Source organism: Bidens hawaiensis, unplaced genomic scaffold (genome assembly GCF_021521415.1).
Source record: "Bidens hawaiensis isolate Kalapana, Puna unplaced genomic scaffold, B.hawaiensis_p1.1 tig00005080_1, whole genome shotgun sequence".
NCBI classification, from domain to species: domain Eukaryota; kingdom Viridiplantae; phylum Streptophyta; class Magnoliopsida; order Asterales; family Asteraceae; genus Bidens; species Bidens hawaiensis.
Genome location: NW_027491324.1, coordinates 347,555 through 365,878, shown reverse-complemented (window position 1 = coordinate 365,878; position 18,324 = coordinate 347,555). Strand labels below are relative to the sequence as shown.

Sequence of the window (18,324 nt, the reverse complement as noted above, 5' to 3'; positions counted from 1 at the left end):
CTCTCATGTAAGTAATTTCATAACTCTTTTACGTATGGATAATAGTCCATAGTTTAAAGAGTAATATCTTTAAAAAGATAATACCTTTAGTCATAAAACACATTCATAAAAAGGTTGAAATATTCACCTTTTGATACAATCAATATATCTTACTGAAAAATGCCTGTTCTTTATCTCGGACCTATAGCACGAGAATAATATTTCATAAATAACTAGATCTAAATCTAGCTTTAGACCTTTAGTCTATTTGCATAACCTTTACCTTGATATCCATTTCTTTTTATAAAACATATATATACTATGTTTCTTCATCATGAAGAAACATGTATATCAAATTTCTTCTTTCGTAAGAAATATCCTTATATAAAAATAAAGAATAACATTTCATCTATAATCTCATCTTCTGAAAGCTACATTTCATTTAATTATTTAATCAACGTATAGACTGTACCCCCGACTAGGGTCTAAGCCATATATAATAAAATAATCAGGTAGAACCCCTACCTTGTATAGCTTATCTACGAAATGCTTAAACTTTACGTGGGCAGCACTCCTACTTGCACGTACTTCTAGACAACGAATGTGTCAGGAATGACGGGATTTTGGCACGAAAATCGAGGTAAAGTGTGTGTGATGTGATGGAGACCTCATTCCCATGGCTGCCATTTATAGGCAGAAATCGTGCGTCTTCGCGTCACACGAAGGACAAACGTAGCCGCAATTAATATTATATTCCTTCGCGTCGAGCGAAGTTGCTCAATTTCATTTCAGTCCCTGGTCTTTGGTAGCTTATCACATCTTGATCATAGTTCAAAAATACTAAAGCGTCCCTTATGCGGCGATGCGAGCGTGCAAAGTGCGCCATCAAAACGCCACAGTACGCCCTTCGCCCGTGTCCGTGTCTGAGCGCGTGTGCGTCGGGTGCACTAGTGAGAGTGATTAGCCATACGAAAAACATTACCATGGAAAATTCCCTCCTTAGAAAGTGCTCTTATTTATTTTCCACTTTCCATGTGGGATGGAGTTTTCCTTATTTACATAATATGCTCTTGTTTCCTTTTGTTTTCTTTGTTTCCATTACTTATCATAAGAATATTCTTTTTTTAATCTTTTAACTTTATAAAATTGTCAAATTTGAACCGAAATTTTGTGGGTGTTACAAAGAATCATGAGTCGATCTTTACTTGTAACTTTGGATAACGCAGCATATAACTGACCATGCTTAAAAATCGGTTGTTCAAACGAAATTTTGTGGGTGTTACAAAAACAAGCAACTCTTGATATTGTCTTGCATTGGCTTTGATTTATTGTCATTGTGAAGCGTACAGCTAGTAGATACTAACATCTTTGAAATGTAAATGAAATTGTTTTGTCCGATGGTGTCAAACATATTCTTCAAATAAATACTCGATTTCCGATATTTTTTCATAGAATTATATCTACTTCACTGACACAGTTGACTAACGATATCACCTATAGTTTAGTACAATTATGTAAGCCATCTTTTTATCATTATTTTTAGTAGCATAACAAAACCACCGACTTTTAGTATCAAAATATGGTTTGACAATCCTAATATTTTAAGCCCATAAAGAATTTACGATAAGTATAAAGTTTGATCAACATTATCATGGACATAGTCTGATGATATATAGTATCTGAACTTAAGTACTCAGTTTTAACTCTTGAGAAAATAGTTAGCAACCAATCATTGATCTCCTGCGCGACTTCATTTTTAGATGTAAATATAATTCGGTTTTGGATAAGATGTAGGAGTTAAGTGTATATAGTAAAACGAATAAAAATGAGGAGAATTGGATTTTAATAATCCAAACTATTAACCATTGGCCAATAATAATCTCATCTATCACTTTTACTAGCGGTAATCCCAATTTTCAATTTTATTACCATTAACAATCCTGGTAAAAAAATTAGTTAACCACATTAAGTTTTACAGAAAATTACAAAATTGCCCTTTATACTAAAAAAAGTAAAAAAAATTAACCATCTATTCACCACAACCCTCACTCCCTTTACATCTCCTCTCTCTATGTCTCCATCTCTCTTTCTTAGAACACACCCACAACCAACACTTCCATTAAATCCGACCACCACCATCACCATTGGCCAACGGCCACCACCACCATAGCCCTCCCAAATTATTCTTCTTTTGAGAGCACCTAGGAACACCACTAATTTGGTTTAGTTCATGGCGGTTCCACAACTTTTTCGCCAGCCAAAATATCCAATAACAAGATACCATCAGTCCGTCATCGGAACCGATAGCCGCGAACGCCCCAAATTCTCATATCCACGAATTAGTCAGATGTAAATCAGATTCAATGTAGATATCTCAGCAACAGCTAAAACCGTTGGTTCCACCATTTCCCCAATATTCTTCCCGACGAACGAGTGGTGTCCGAACTGCAAGAGATGGAAGGCATGATTTTTAGGCAGGTTCTGTGGTGAAGAGTTGGAGGGTTTCAGTGGGGTCACCGGAAGTTGTGGTGGTTAGCAGCAAGAGATGGTCGGTGGTTGAGGAAAAGGTGGTGGTAGTGGTTGCCTAAGGGGATGAAGTGAGTGGAGGATTGTTGGCCTATTTTTTTAAATTATCATATTAATTCTAATCATAACTTTTTTTAGTTACAAGGGTATTTTAGTAATTTTCTCTAAAAATAACATCTAACTAAGCTGAAAAATTCTAAGTGAGCGCCATGTCGCACGCCATATCATAAAAATTAACGGGGTTCAATAATTTTTTTGACTGGAATTGTTAATGGTAACAAAACTGAAAGTTGGGATTACCAGTAGTCAAAATGATAGCTGGGATTAGTATTGGCCAATGGTTAATAGTTTAGATTATGAAAATCCAATTTTCCTAAAAATGGGAATGACTTAAATCCCAAAATACAGGAAATGTTGTTTATTTTTCTTAAAAAAAATACTCTTTAATGTATACACCAGAGTAACGAGTGCCACCAAAAAAAGAAAAACACAATAGCAACACCCACATAAACCACCCTAAGAACCCCGATACAACCGTAAAGAACACCAATATTCCCAAGTAAGATTCCGTTGTCACCTCTTATTCTTAATCCATAGAAATCCCATCACTTTATTATCCTCTACCAAGTTAGAAATATAGATCGGGGTACCAGAATGGACTAGCACGTTCCTCTTTTTCCACAAGCACCAAGTCACAATCAAACAAATAGCTTGAAACACTTTAGCGCTGTCCTTTGAAAATGAGGAGTATTTGCGTATGTTCAAAATATCCCAGAAACTAAACATAAAAGAGGTTGATAACTTACACTATTGGGCAATCATACTCCACATGGTTTGGGCAAGACAGGCATGTGTTCAACCGACTCCCCCATCTTCCAGCAAATTGGACATAAGGTCGAACTAACCGGCATAATATGTTTTAGAGTTAAGTGTTATTTTAGTACCTGCGGTTTGTAGGGGTGTTCATCGGATAAGATAACGGATTATTCGGTTTATTCGGTTCGGATCGTTTGGTTTTGAAATTTTAGGACCCTGTCCGAAATCCGATCCGATCCGAATTAGGGGTGTTCCTATTTGATCCGAATTGATTTTGGATGGATTCAGATCGAATTCAGATAATCTGAAATAATCCAAGTAACCCGAAATAAACCGTATGACAAACATTCAAACAAACGTCTATTAAATAACAATATAAAACCGAAAAATTAAAATAAAACATACACAAAGAAAAGTCAAACTTCAAACAAATGTCAAAATAAATCTATAATCCATCATCATTCTAAAAAGTAAAGCAGATATGAATAAAGTCAAACTTCAAAATAATTAAATCACATGTTATTTATTCGGACATTCGAATAATCCGAACTATTTATTTATATTTTTTTTTAAATCCCTATGCGAATCCGAATTAGTTATTCGGATATCCGTGCCGATCCTATCTAATATCCGAATAAGAATTCGGATCGGAACTACGCGGGGTTTGGTTTCGATTTGGATTTCGGATTTCGTGAACATAACTAGGGGTTTGTCCAATTGCATAACTTTAGTACCAATTTTGAATCTATTGCAAATGGCTACTTCACTTTTCTAAAACTTGCAATTTTAATATTGTTTTCTATCCCCGTCTATTTTGTCCATCAAGTCAGGGGTACTTTGGTAATTTTGTTATTTTCTTCATTTTTTTCTTTTCTTGTTAGACAATGGCCTAATTGAAAATGGAAGCATTTTCAGAATACACTTATAAAAGGCATCGCTTCTATACAACAGATCAGAATCACCCACCACCTTTGTTGTTCGTTGGAACCACAACAATCTGCAACCTTCGATGTGGCTGTGGTGGTGAGCTTGAATGGTTTTTCGATGAATGTACGGCAGAGAATTAGCCCCAAATGGAACACACCAATCACCGATTTACACTACATTATTCAAATCAACAAAAATCACACACAAACATATCGATTTAGATAATCGATTATTCAGATAATTGGCGGCGGCGATGGCCGGAACCTCCAGATCTGCGACAGACACCATCGATGAAGATGAGTACATCAACGGGGCGACGTTCTGGTTGGGTGTGGCAGTGGTTGGTTACCAATTTCTAGTATGTTAATCGATTAAGAAATAGCCAAATAATTCTCCAATGTTATCAAACACCGAGCTTTCTCGGAGCAATATGGGTAAACCCACCAGCCTATCAAACTTCACCTCCTGCCCGCTCGAAATCGAAACATCCGACAAAGTCTTTCCCAACTTGAGGATTTTGAGGCAATGAACCCAGTCACTTGTGCACTAGTCAACTTGTCTATATATGTAATTATCTCTGAACATAAGAGTTTTTTTTCCAAACTAGTGTTAATGGAAAAAGTATTTACTATTTTGATGATCCTTAGAAACTATTTACCAAACTAGTGTTTTTCATATATTTTTATTAATTTTTTACTTTTATTCCATATATTGGTGTCTTTTAATTTTTTTCATTTAGTTAATCTATTATTTATTTTTATAACTCTTGGTTTTATATATATATATATATATATTTTCATCAATCCAATATCTTCTTTTCTTTTTCTTATCAGTTAGTCTTTTTTTTTTACTAATCATACAAATCTTTTCTTATTGTTTTCTTTTTTATCTACTATTGTCAAATATAGAAACAAAGAAATCATCTTTAATAAATGCAAAATGAAATAAGAAGCATTAGAAGAATAACCAAACAATTATTGAACACAAACAAAAACATAAAAATGCCAAATAAAGTCAAGTCTCTGCCAATGTGTATAGCTATAAACAAATTAAGAAGGAAAACGTGTCAACTAAATTTAATCTACTTAAATGAACATCTTTAAAAGAAAAATAGAAATTTGGTAAAAACTGGACGTTGGTAAAATCCAGGAATTGCGGCGATTATTCAATGTGAACTCAATCATTATCGAGTAGGTTTGTTAGAGCATTCTCATCCAATCCCTCATTTAATGTGAGGGGTGTTTTTATAATTTAGAGAGTGATTCAGGGTGTTGTGAGTGAAGAGTTTTTATATTTTAGAAAAAGTAGTGATTTTTCAGTATATTTAAAAAGTTGCTGTTCATCCCCTATAATTTTTAATATATTTTAAAAGTGGTTGTGAGTGAAGAAAAGAGAAAAGGTAATGATAAAATGTATAAAAAGTATTATTTAATTGAAATAGAGAGAGAAAATATAGTGAGTTTAGTGTAATTTTTGGTTTAGGGATAGGGGACGGGATGAGAATACTCTTACACTATGGTATCGGAACTGTACCCCAAAAAATAAATTCGTAAAATGATCATATTAAAACAAAAACATAACAACATAAATCGGTAAAACGAGGGCGTTGGTAAAACCCAGGCTTAGCGACAGCTATTCAACGCGAATTCAATCAGTATCGGTCAAGTTCGTTACAGTACTAGAACCTAACCCAAAATAAGTTCGTAAAATGAGCATATTTAAAACAAAAAAAAATTAACATAATTTGGTAAAAGCCCGACGTTGCGACAAATTTTCGACGCCAAATTGATCGTTATCGGTTAGGTTCGTTAAGGTATCCGACCGAACCCGAAAAATAAAATTATTTAGATGAATATATTTAAACAAAAAGGCAACAAATAAATATATTTGAAAAAAAACTCAAATAAGAAAAGAAATAAAAAAAATTGAGTAGGAATGAGTTAGTAAAAAATAAGAAAAGATTTGTTGATAAAAAATATAAAAAACAATTAACTAATAGAAATTTTATAAAAATAAATACTCTTATATGATGATTTAAAAGTAAAAGGGAATACAAAACAAAAAAAAACACTAGTTTGATAATAGCTTTTAATAAACACCAAAATGATAAATACTTTTTCCAACCAAACACTAATTTTGAAAAAAAATAACTCTTGAATATAAACACTTTTCACTTGTTTTTAACTCTCTTAAACTCCGGATAAATAACTAAAATACCCTTTGTCAACTTGCCTATATGTATGCAATTATCTCTTATAAGCACATGTAACAAGTTTAACCACACCATTGCCTCCTACCCTCCAAGCATCACCGCTGAAAATTCTTCAAACAGTCTTCTTCACATATATGGACACAAATTGACAGCAGTAGCAGCAAATATCCTAACTGCCATCTTGTTCCGAGTGATGTGGCTTGTTTTTGGGTTATTTATCAAGGGCTGTTGAAAAGTTGATTTTGGGTCATGCAGTTTACGAAAAGTAGATTTGGGGTTTTTAACCCGGACCGCCTTCTTCCCTTACTTTTCCTAGTAGTAGAAAAAACCCAAACAAAGCACAAATCTGTCTAAACTCTGTATTAAGAACAGACAAACACAAGCATTCACCATAATAAACCGTGCATGCCAGAACACAACTGAGTTTCCATCTTCTCAAAAAATTGAACTTCATGGATGGAGGTAGTGGTCGTTCACAATTAGGAAGATGAAGGGCGGTTGGTTGTGTTGATTTAAAAAGAAAATGGCCATGATTATATATAAATGTATCATGTTTTATATGAAAATACTAAAAATGCATGTGAATTTAACAGATTAGTAAATGTCTGAATTTGTATCCTAACTCGTTTCAAACTGAAAACTAAATACCCCACATCGTTACAGAAATTAAAGCATAACCCCTGTTTTCCAAATCTTCTACTTTGAGAAATCACAGGAACTAACCATGTAATTAACTCAATAAAAAATATGTAGGACAGGGGTCACGATTTTATTAAATAATATTAATAAAACAAATAAATGTACTTTCTTTATACATTTGGGAAATCGTAGTACATACACCGTATACAAATCTAAACGAGAATAATAAAACTCGACATAAACATATGACGTGATTCATACTGAAGTCCCTAACTAATTCTGCTCGAACGCCGAATTCTTTGACGAGTTGAAACCGGGCTAGAGCCAAGTTGATCATTGTGGTGAAACCACACGGTAACCACGCTCACATCGTCTAGCTTGTGTTCACCGAGACCCGAGCATCACCTCTGATTCATGTCTTCTTGTAGGTGAACCCGTATTAATCACCAGAAAGCATTTACAACTTTCTAGCTGCAAAACTGAACAAACTGTGATTCCTAGTTGTGGCTGAGGATTTCTGTTAAACAGATGCCCCTTAAAACATATTTTGGGCTACCTCCGCGAGCCCGTCTGTTTCCCATGGTACAACAGCCGAAGCAGTATGAACTGCGGGGATCACCCTAGCACCAAACCATAGTTAAAACGCGAGTTCGGGATCATGAAAGTTGAAAACGAGCTGAACCATCTATGGTGCATGTGTGATCGGTCTGCTACTGATGTGTATTCTAATATGCTCACTGCCTTTCATTTATAGAAACTAACAATGCTGGCTCAGCAAACACGTGTCAAGTGATCAGGCATGCTTCATTATGGTGATGACACATAGCTAGTGACTTATCACAATCACACGACACTTGTCATGAACACTAGTTAGTCACTAGACACATGACAACTAATGGAGCGCTAGTTACTAGGAGTCGACACTTGGCGTGATGACTCACCTACCAGGTCCGAATACACAATATAGTGTATCGATATTGAATTCATATCTACTCTTTGTACCCATTAATAATTAATGTATTAGTAACATATACTAAAAATTATTATTAGTCCAAAAAATTCCAACCAATCCCCCACAGGAAAGGAGATCGATCTGTACACACACGTGCTAAATAGAGTTACAACGGTTGAGCGTTGCAGGATAGTTAGCGTTAGCTTTGAACCTTCCTTTGTGAAACATACATAGTCTCCTAGCGGTTGGTAGACGTGATGTCCTGAACCAATCCACTCTTGATGTAAACATAATTGCATCTCACACAACACTCTTCCTGGTCGGGTTGACCCCTGATTGTCATGTCCATTCTTGGTCATGGAACACTAGCCTAGTTCTGCAAGAGCTCTAGGATTTACGCCCCCCCCCCCACAAATCCATTCGAAGCGGCCCCACTTCTCTCTCACATAGGTGATTCGATCCTCAAATCATCATGGTTACCATGATCCACATATCAGTAACTATTACATAGTTGATTTTGACCTTCAAATCATTAAAAACATAAGGTTATCATAATCCTCATATCATTAACCATATGTTATGCTTAGCCTCCCCTTTATCACTGGTGTCTTAGGAATATACCAGGATGCTTATTTAAACACCCTTTGTAATTTAGGAGGATGTAGATATTAGCTTATGTGTCAACTTGTACATAAGATATGCCCTCACAGTGACCACCCTTAGTTCATGCAGTTGGGTTATCCTATTAAACCTAGATCCTGGGATCTCCAATCTCATAGGTTAGGTTTTCCTTTTCACTCACTTTCTTCATGGGCTTTAGTCTCATTCCATAACTCCATCTTTCATCAACCCTAGGTTGTTGGATCCAAAATCATTATCTTTGACTTCGTTAATGCGATACTAGATAATTGCGCAATTAAGATGAGTTGTTATGATGTGTTCTTAACTTCCAAGTTAATATTGCCTATTAATATCTTCTAAGACGTAACTTCCAGGTCACACGTTCGCAATAATCTTTAGATGCAATTAAGACGACTGTCTTTTGAAGAACATGGTTCTCATTTTTAGGCAAATGCATCTCCATTATGCCAATATCAGACATCTAGCTAGATTCTGATTTCAACCGGTTGGTATTCGAGTCTAATCACCAATTAGCTTGTTATAACCATTGTGTACTCACCAAGTCACACGTTTGCAATAATCTTTATTGCCAAACATTCCAAGTTCAAATGCAAGATACCCCCACATTGAAGTATTATTGGATAGCTCATCCAACTTACTGATGGTATAAAAAAAAGCTCTTTCTTTCCATTACCATGGTAAGCTCTTTCTTTTCTTTTATCCAACCTACTGACATGATAAAAAAAGCTTCTCCTTTCTACACCGGTCTGAGATATAATCTAAATCATCTCGATTAAAGAAAAGCTCTTACTTTCATCACAGGTTTAAGATATCATCTCAATGGTATCATCTCAATTACCATCCCCCACGTTTTTTGCATTTTGACATAGTTTGTTTAACTTTACTTATGACCATACATCGACACTCATGGTTTGAACAATACCAAGCCATTGTATCAGTGAGTTCATAGATGTTACCAATAATGCAATGCATGCCTTATCATAAGTTTCAACCACTTTCTAGCATCTAAGCTAATCCTTATCATATGGCAGTTAACAAGCCATCACAAACTTAGTCACATCTAGGGGAACTTGGAAAGTTGAGATCTATTCAAGATCCTTAAGAGTTATATTATTACCTTAGATTAAATGAAATCCCTTTTTAAACCTGTCTATACACATATTCATTCTTGTGTATGTTTTGAATGTTCCACGTTAATTAGTATTCGTCAAGCACCATAATTAAAAAGTACTAGTCTAGCATGCTTAGACTACAATACTTAGGCATGCGAATAGAAGATGCATCATTCTGATTCTTCACAGCCTTAAGAGATCACTTATCTCATCCCAACATTCATTTCTTAGTTTATACAAAATAATCCGATTTCATTTACCATTTCTAAACCTCACTTTTAGAGCATCTAAACACCAAAGTTAATCTTATTTTCTAAGGTTATAACTCATTTGCCTTTAACTCCAAGGCCTTAACCATTGACTCATATAGACTTAAACATAAATCTCTAATGCAAGTCACTTTGATGAACATATTTATCACATCAAGATAAATGGTACTCGTCTATAATCACTATTATAGATGAAATGAAATCACTTAGATTGACATTCAACAATATGACAATTACATATGCCAAATTATGAACAAATCCTTATAGTTCAAACAATAGTGATAGTGATATATATACCTCCAAGTTCATCATTATTGTAATTATCTTATAAAAAATACCACAAAGTTTATTATAGTAATTTACAATAATAACATATATTCCTTTTATATGTTCATGATCATTGAAACGCCCTTGTGCATTTTCATGTTGATGCGCTCAATATTGAATAACATATCTCGTTCTTGAGTATTTCATCTTAATAAACTCACCACATTTGCAATTGGCGTAATTAGATATTTAATATCTTGTCACAGACTTATAGTCAATGGAACAACTCTCAAGCTGTTTATTGTGCAAATATTTTCTTGCACTATCCATTAAATGAAATCTACAAAATAACATTTTGTAAGTTATAATACACATTAATTTATTTCATTGTAAAAATTGCACGTATTATCCGAAAATATTGAACACAAAATAATACAATCAAAATTACAACATAATGTGCAAAACTATTTTTATCAACAATTCAAATGGATAAATCGACAACGTCTAGACATCAATGCTCAAAGTGTTATTATCTTCAACACTTTCACCGTTCGACAAAGATCATCGCAATGATATTGTCTTGTGTAATGCCTTGAGGAACTCCCTCAGTAGAGCTCCATGAAGTCATATCGTCATTACCTTATTTTATACCGAAACTTTATTCTTGAACAGTCAAATTCTGTCCAACCACAAAAACACGTTAAATAATATTCTGCACGCTAGTAGTAATATTTGGACAATTAGTTCCGTTCATAACAACACCAAGTTGTTTTCCCATCACTAGTTCACCCGACATGTCACTTATCGTATAAGCAACAGACCATTTATATTTGCAAGCACATATTTTATTCCTTTCCAAATATCTCTTTATGTTTGCGAAACTTTATAACCGGTTTCTAATACACATATTAGAAAACTAATGTTTACGAAAAGCTTATCGATTACGGTTTGCAACAAACCACATTTCTAACTCGGTTGTTATAAGTAATCATTTACCAAATGTTTTGAAAGTAATTTATTATTTAAAGACAATACCATGTCTAAGTTGCTTGGTAGACAATTAACGACTTCAAATTACTTGGTTTATAAAATAACTCGTTTCAAACCGCTCGTTAGAAAATAAATGATCACATATCAATTTTAAAACATTGTGGTTTATAACAATAAACCCATTCTAACACACTCTTTAGAGGTCTAAACATTTAAAGGCAAATGCTTACAACCTTTAGTTAAATATAAATCATATTTACTATTATTAATTTACCAAAATAATAATTTATTATATGCTTGTTAGAATAATTAAATGTTCACAAAGGTTTCTCTATAGACTTATAAACCCCCCATATTTTCTAGCGATTATTAGAAAATTAAATGTCTAAAACTTATAATTTATCAAAGCACTAGTTTCTAACGCATTTGTAAGAATATTAGACAAATTCTAGCAATATTATTATACAACATAATGATTTGTAATACCCATGCCAGAAGTGACCCAATTTCGAAGAAATCATTTTGAAACATTTGGTTTATCTAACACACATGTTAGATAAAACGTTCGTGAAAAACCTTTTTTAGAAAAGAATCATTTCTGATACGAGTGCTAGGAAACGAACCTTATTCTTTTACACAGCATTGGCTTCTTAGAAAGGCGTCATAGCCTTTTGATTTATATCATCCAACTCGTACGCTTACAAAAAAAAATTTGTTTCTAACACGAATGTTTGGAAACGAGTCGTTTAGTACATAATATTTTATAACAATTTGTAACCTGCATGTTAGGAGATGGAATGCTGACCCTCTCAATCTTTCTATCCGGAGTGAGTCAGGCGGCTAAGCCTTTCATCCTGATAAAAGAAAGAGTTTTCCCACCCTCCAAGTATCCGTAAATGGAATCCGTTTGAGTGAATTACTTACCGTAGTCAAAGCCAAAAGCCAATAGGGAAAGTCAGGTTAAGAGAGAGTCTCTTTCCGATTAGTGCATCTATCCAATCCCGACGAGAATAGAAGCGAGTAGCTTCCGGCTTGGTTTGTAGTCGTAGTCTTTTAGCTTATATAGTAGTCTTCGACGATGTCCCCCGGGCGAAAAGGGCCACCGTTCTCTTTCTTTCTTCAATTGTTCCGATCAGGACAAGTGGGTTGGTTCGTTTCGTCCTCCTATCTACGCAATTCTCTTCATGTATGGAGCACTGAGTTACTTACGGAATCTCAAATCTCTCTCGCTTCTTCAGCTTGTTCCTGTTCGTCTATTCGGGACGGGGGCAGGCAGCCCACATACATGAAGAGAAGACTAGAGAGATCCATCCTTGGAGGCATAGGCATAGGCATAGACGAAGACAACAGAAACATAGGGGTAGATGAAAGCAGTGATTGAATGAGGGACATCCGTGCTAAGAAGAAGGGACTGCAGCCCCAAGGTGTAGCATCATTTCCAGACAACCGCTCACGAACTTCTTACTGGAGCAGTACTATAGGCATTTTCAAGTGTTTGGATGCACGTCTTTTGTTCAAATTCCTGCGCAGTTAAGAGAGAAATTGTCCCCAAGGAAACCACTTGTGTCTTTCTTGGATATGCTCAGTCCGGGTATAGACGCCATGACCTTTCGGATAGATAGCCCTATTGAATGAAGGTTGAACACCAACCCGCCTGGAAAGCTAAGAGTCGGCTATAACGGTCCTAAGGTAGCGAAATTCCTTGTCGGGTAAATTCCGACCCGCACGAAAGGCGTAACGATCTGGGCACTGTCTCGGAGAGAGGCTCGGTGAAATAGACATGTCTGTGAAGATGCAGACCACCTGCATCTAGACAGAAAGACCCTATGAAGCTTCACTGTTCCCTGGGATTGGCTTTGGGAGGCAAGCCGCTACCTGTTCTCCCCTTGCCCTTGAACGATAGAAGAACTACTTATCTTCTCTTAGGTAGCGGTTGGTCGGTTCGCATCTATGGTCAATCAAAAGGTCCGCGGATCCATTCTTTATGAGGAGCCAGACGACGAAGCCTCCTCCTCAGAAAAAGATGTCTCCGACGCAACTCCCTCGGCAAGAAAAACTTGATCTATTTAGATTTTTTTGCGGGTTCGGACAGGAGGGACAAAAGAGAGATGCTTTCTATCAGTCAAAAGCGGATACCCCATAATCCTACGGTCCGCTTACCGAGTAATAGAAAGGAAGGACCCGTTACAAAAAACACATTGATTATAAATTAAACCCAATCAAACACACGTTAGCGAATTTGCATTTGCACGAAAGAATGGTTTACTAAAAACCACTTCAAATTGTTTTAAAATGTACGATTTTTCATGAACCGTTTCTATTCTATTTTAAATATAAACGATCACAAAACTGGTTTAACTATTAAACCCCACAGCTTTATAAAACCGTTTCTAACACTATAATTAGAGCACAAATGATTACAAAAATCATTTCCAATCGGTTGAATCAAATTACTTGTTTTGTATCACGGTATTTGGATTATGTATTGTACTCTAATCACAAATCCTTACTCAATTGTACTACCCAAAACTTTTCTCAAAGAAAATATTTATAAAAATCTAATCAATAATTTTAAACTTTCGTGAACCCAGTGTCCTTTATAAAGGTTGAAAACTGTTTGAAAACTTTGTCACAACAATCTTGCGAAAGTTTGAAAACTGTTTTAAGATTGTAGGACATGGATAATGATTTAATTAAATAATATTAATAAAACAAATAAATGTACTTTCTTTATACGTTTAGGAAATCGTAGTACATACATCCTATACAAATCTAAACGAGAATAACAAAAAAGTCAACATAAACATATGACTTGATTCATACCGAAGTGCCTAACTTCTTCTTGAACACCAAATTGTTTGAGGAGTTGAAACAAGACTGAGCCAGGTTGATCATCGTGTTGAAACCGCATAGGAACCACGCTCACATCTTCTAGCTCGTGTTCACCGAACCCAAGCATCACCTATGAGTCGTGTCTTCTTGTATACCCCTTTGTTTGGTGAACCCGTCTTGATCACCCAAAAACATCTACACCTTTCTAGCTGCAAAATGAACATACTGTTGTTCCCAGTTGTTCCTAAGGATTTATGTTAAACAGAGGTCCCTTAAAACAAATTTCGGGCTAAATCCACGAGCCCGTCTGTTTCCCAGGGTACAACATTCGAAGCAGTATGTACTGCCGGGATTACCATAGCACCCGAACCATAGCTGGTGACTTATCACAATCACATGGCACTTGTCATGAGCACTAGTTAGCCACTAGACACATGGCAGCTACTGGAACGCTTGTCACCAGGTGTCAACACTTGGCGTGATGACTCACTTACCTGGCCTAACTACACAATTTAGAGTATCGATATCGCATTCATATCTACTCTTTGGACCCGTTAATAATTAGTTTATTAGTAGCATATACTGATAATTATTATTAGTCCAAAAAATTCCAACAATATAACACAGATTTTATGGAGTTGACTTAATCGTAGGGTTTCTTTTTTTAATATATATAGGCTTCGCATTTTTCTAGGGAAAATGTCATAGAATAGTAACCAAGTTTCAATAGTGTTGCAATTAGGTCACTCATGCGAATTTTCTCAAAATTGGGTCAATAAATCTTCAAATCGAGTCTCACCGATTTTTTTTTGCGCGTCAAGTAAGAAATGGAGGATAAGATGTGGGGGTTGGAATTTGCAATATATGTAGTTAATTTAAAAAAATTAAAAAAACCGTTAATTATATTGAAATTTAAAAACAAAAAATAAAATCCACGTCACCACTCAACATCAAAAAGAAAAGATAAAAGATTTCATATGTGAAACAAAAAAGAAAAGGTTAAAAAATCATTTTAAAACTTAAATTTAATAAAATACGAAAGTTGAGTGACTTAATTGGAACACTTTTTAAAATTAAGTGACCTAATTGGAACACTTTTAAAACTTGGTTACTATTCTATGAAATTGCCCCTTTCCTCTATCAATAAATAGTCATTTTTTCTAAAAAAAAAAACGTGTCTTATAAATTGTAGGTATTTTACAGTTTTATAGTGAAGATTGGCTAAACTTAGGAATATATTTAAAGGGTATTTGCTAGCTGTATTAAGAGCATGTTTGGGACTGAGTTTGAAAAATGCTTATTGACTTTTTGGCTTCTTCAAAAAGGCATTTTGAAAAGCCTGAATTTGAGACTTTTGGAAAACTGCTTTTTAACCCTTTCAAAAAGCTAAAATAAAAAAAAAATTTCTGATTGCCAAACACATTTTAATTTATTGGCTTTCTAAAACACTAATAAACCAATAAACATTTTTCAAGCTCATTCCCAAACATGCTATAAGAAAATTTTGTTTTGGTATTTGTTGAATATAAATGTATAAATGTTTGGAAATTTGGTGGGTGGTCAGTAGGGATGAGCAAATTTGGTATTGTTATCGTTGGTACCGAATCGATACCTAGGTTTTGAGTTTTCGTTACCGGTACCAAAATTTGTGATTTTCGAGATCGGAAACCGAGATCATCCCTAGTGGTCAGACATGTGATCCTTGCTAGGGTTGATAATGTTTGGGTATGTGTAAACCCATTTTCATACGAATCTGAAAATCATGTATCATACTCGTTAGTTATTTCCCATTAGGTTTATAGATACACATACACATACATGTATGGAGTACAATGGTTAGATTATATATTTCAGTGGCTTATAGTTATAGTTTAGGTAGACCGTAAACCAACCAACCAACCCAAATTTCTTGGGTAAGGTTGAATAATGGATGAAACGTAATTTTATGTTTTTATTAATCTTTCTATTTCAAATACTTGCAGGAGAGGGGTAAAGTAATGAACAAATTTGCTGATTTGATTGATGAAAATGTTGAGGAACTCGCGGCATTGGAAACATTTGATGTTGGGAAGCTTTTTAGTTTCGAAATCAACATAGACATTCCTAGTATATCTAAAGAAGTGCGTTATTTTGCGGGTGCTGCAGACAAAATTCATGGAAAAACATTGAAATTGTCTAGCCAATTTCAAGGATACACTTTACTTGAACCAATCGGCGTAGTTGGTCTTATAATCCCATGGAACTTCCCAAGTGCCATGTTTGTTCTTAAATGTGCACCAGCTCTAGCCGCTGGTTGCACCATGGTCATCAAACCTGCAGAGCAAGCTTCCCTCTCGGCTCTCTACTTGGCCCATTTAGCTAAACTCGTAAGTGTTCATGACTTCAAGAATGCCTGGGTTCGTATAATAAGCATTTACGTGTTGTTGTTGTTGTTGTTAATCATAGGCCGGGATTCCGAATGGGGTCCTTAATGTCGTGACGGGGTTCGGAGATACAGCTGGTGCCGCTGTTGCCTCACATATGGACATAGATTGTGTTAGTTTCACTGGGTCAATTGAAGTCGGACGACTGGTAATGCAGGCTGCGGCTACAAGCAATTTGAAAACCGTTTCTCTTGAACTTGGTGGTAAATCTCCTCTCTTAATATTTGACGATGCAAATGTTGATCAAGCGACCGATCTTGCACTCTTCGGCAGTCTTGCTAACAAGGTATGGTATTTTAGTCATTCAAGCAAATGTTGATTTAGTCTAAATTGTATACAACAATTTGTGTATAGGGAGAAATTTGTGTATGTAGCTCGCGTGTTTTCGTTCAAGAAGGGATATACGATAAGCTTGTGGAGAAACTGGTCGAGAAGGCAAGAACATGGGTAGTTGGGGATCCCTTTGATCCCTCTACTCGTCAAGGGCCGCAGGTATATCTAATGAACTTATTAGTAGTAATCTAGTTATTCTATGTCTAGATATACCTGACATGTTTAAGTAATATTATTATTATGCAGGTTGATAAGAAACAATACGAGAGGGTACTTTCGTATATTGATCAAGGAAAGAGAGAAGGTGCGTCATTGCTAATTGGCGGTAAGCCTTACGGGGAAAAGGGATACTATATCGAGCCAACAATATTCGACAATGTTACGGTAGGCATGAAATACGACATTCTAAGTACTACCTTCGCCTTGTCATAATTTTCCTTCCTTGTCATCTAGGACGATATGCTTATTGCAAAGGAAGAGATCTTCGGTCCGGTTCTGTCGCTTCTGAAGTTCAAGTAAGGCAATCTTTTTTTTATCTAAAATGTATTTGTACGTTATGACACGTCACTGATGCTGCAGGACAATTGAGGAGGCGATCGAAAGAGCAAATGCGACCACATATGGCTTGGCAGCCGGCATTGTGACTAATGACTTGAACATAGCGAATAGCGTTTCGAGGTCAATTCGGGCTGGGATGATTTGGATAAACTGTTACCATAACTTTGATTCTGGATGCCCAATCGGAGGATACAAAATGAGTGGGTTCGGTAAGGATCATGGTGTCGATGCCCTAGAAAAGTATCTTCAAACCAAAGCTGTTGTCACACCTATTTACAATTCACCATGGTTGTAAATAATCACCATTTTAATGCTTTGTTTGTTTTGTTTGTGGAAATTTCGAACTGTTTTCATATGGGTCAATATTGTTATTTTGTTTCAACTTAATGGTATTTGGACTTGAGGTGCAAAGTGTAACCGGTTTCTAACTGGATCCCTTACAGGCAAATCTATAAACGGTTAGTATCTGAAAATAACCACTGATTCGTAACATGTTTTTCATTTTGCTCCAGGACATGTTAATAACCGATTACAAAACCGGTTAACCGAAACCAGTTTTAGGTTCTTGAATTATTTTTTTAAACCAGTTTTTTTCCCAGTTATTTACCAATTAACCGGTTCTGCTATACCCGAAACCAGTTATACCGGTTAGGGTTTTTTGTGCTTGAAAACCGGCTAGTACCTGTTGGGTTCGTAGGCCTTGTTGGCCCGGTTTATTATTTGAAGTCCAAAGGGCAGACGGGTGTAGGGTGGCCAGACCGAAGCCCGGCCCAGTTTAGATTTCTTGTTCAATAATTTACAAACCCTAGACTAATCTCTATTTAAACAACAACACGTACTTGTAATC

At 35.5% G+C, this 18,324-nt stretch overlaps 1 protein-coding gene across 1 annotated transcript in view; it reads left to right on the top strand.

Moving 5' to 3' along the window:
• Positions 1 to 17,831, top strand: part of LOC143628874 (aldehyde dehydrogenase family 2 member C4-like) — a 33,230-nt gene extending 15,399 nt beyond the window's left edge. Inside the window, exons 3-8 of the mRNA XM_077098329.1 lie at positions 16,146 to 16,529; positions 16,609 to 16,872; positions 16,941 to 17,078; positions 17,166 to 17,303; positions 17,373 to 17,434; positions 17,499 to 17,831. Coding sequence (XP_076954444.1) covers positions 16,146 to 16,529; positions 16,609 to 16,872; positions 16,941 to 17,078; positions 17,166 to 17,303; positions 17,373 to 17,434; positions 17,499 to 17,772 — 1,260 coding nt within the window. The 3' untranslated portion in view covers positions 17,773 to 17,831. The remainder of the gene's footprint in view (positions 1 to 16,145; positions 16,530 to 16,608; positions 16,873 to 16,940; positions 17,079 to 17,165; positions 17,304 to 17,372; positions 17,435 to 17,498) is intronic.
• The last annotated feature ends 493 nt before the right edge of the window (positions 17,832 to 18,324 follow it).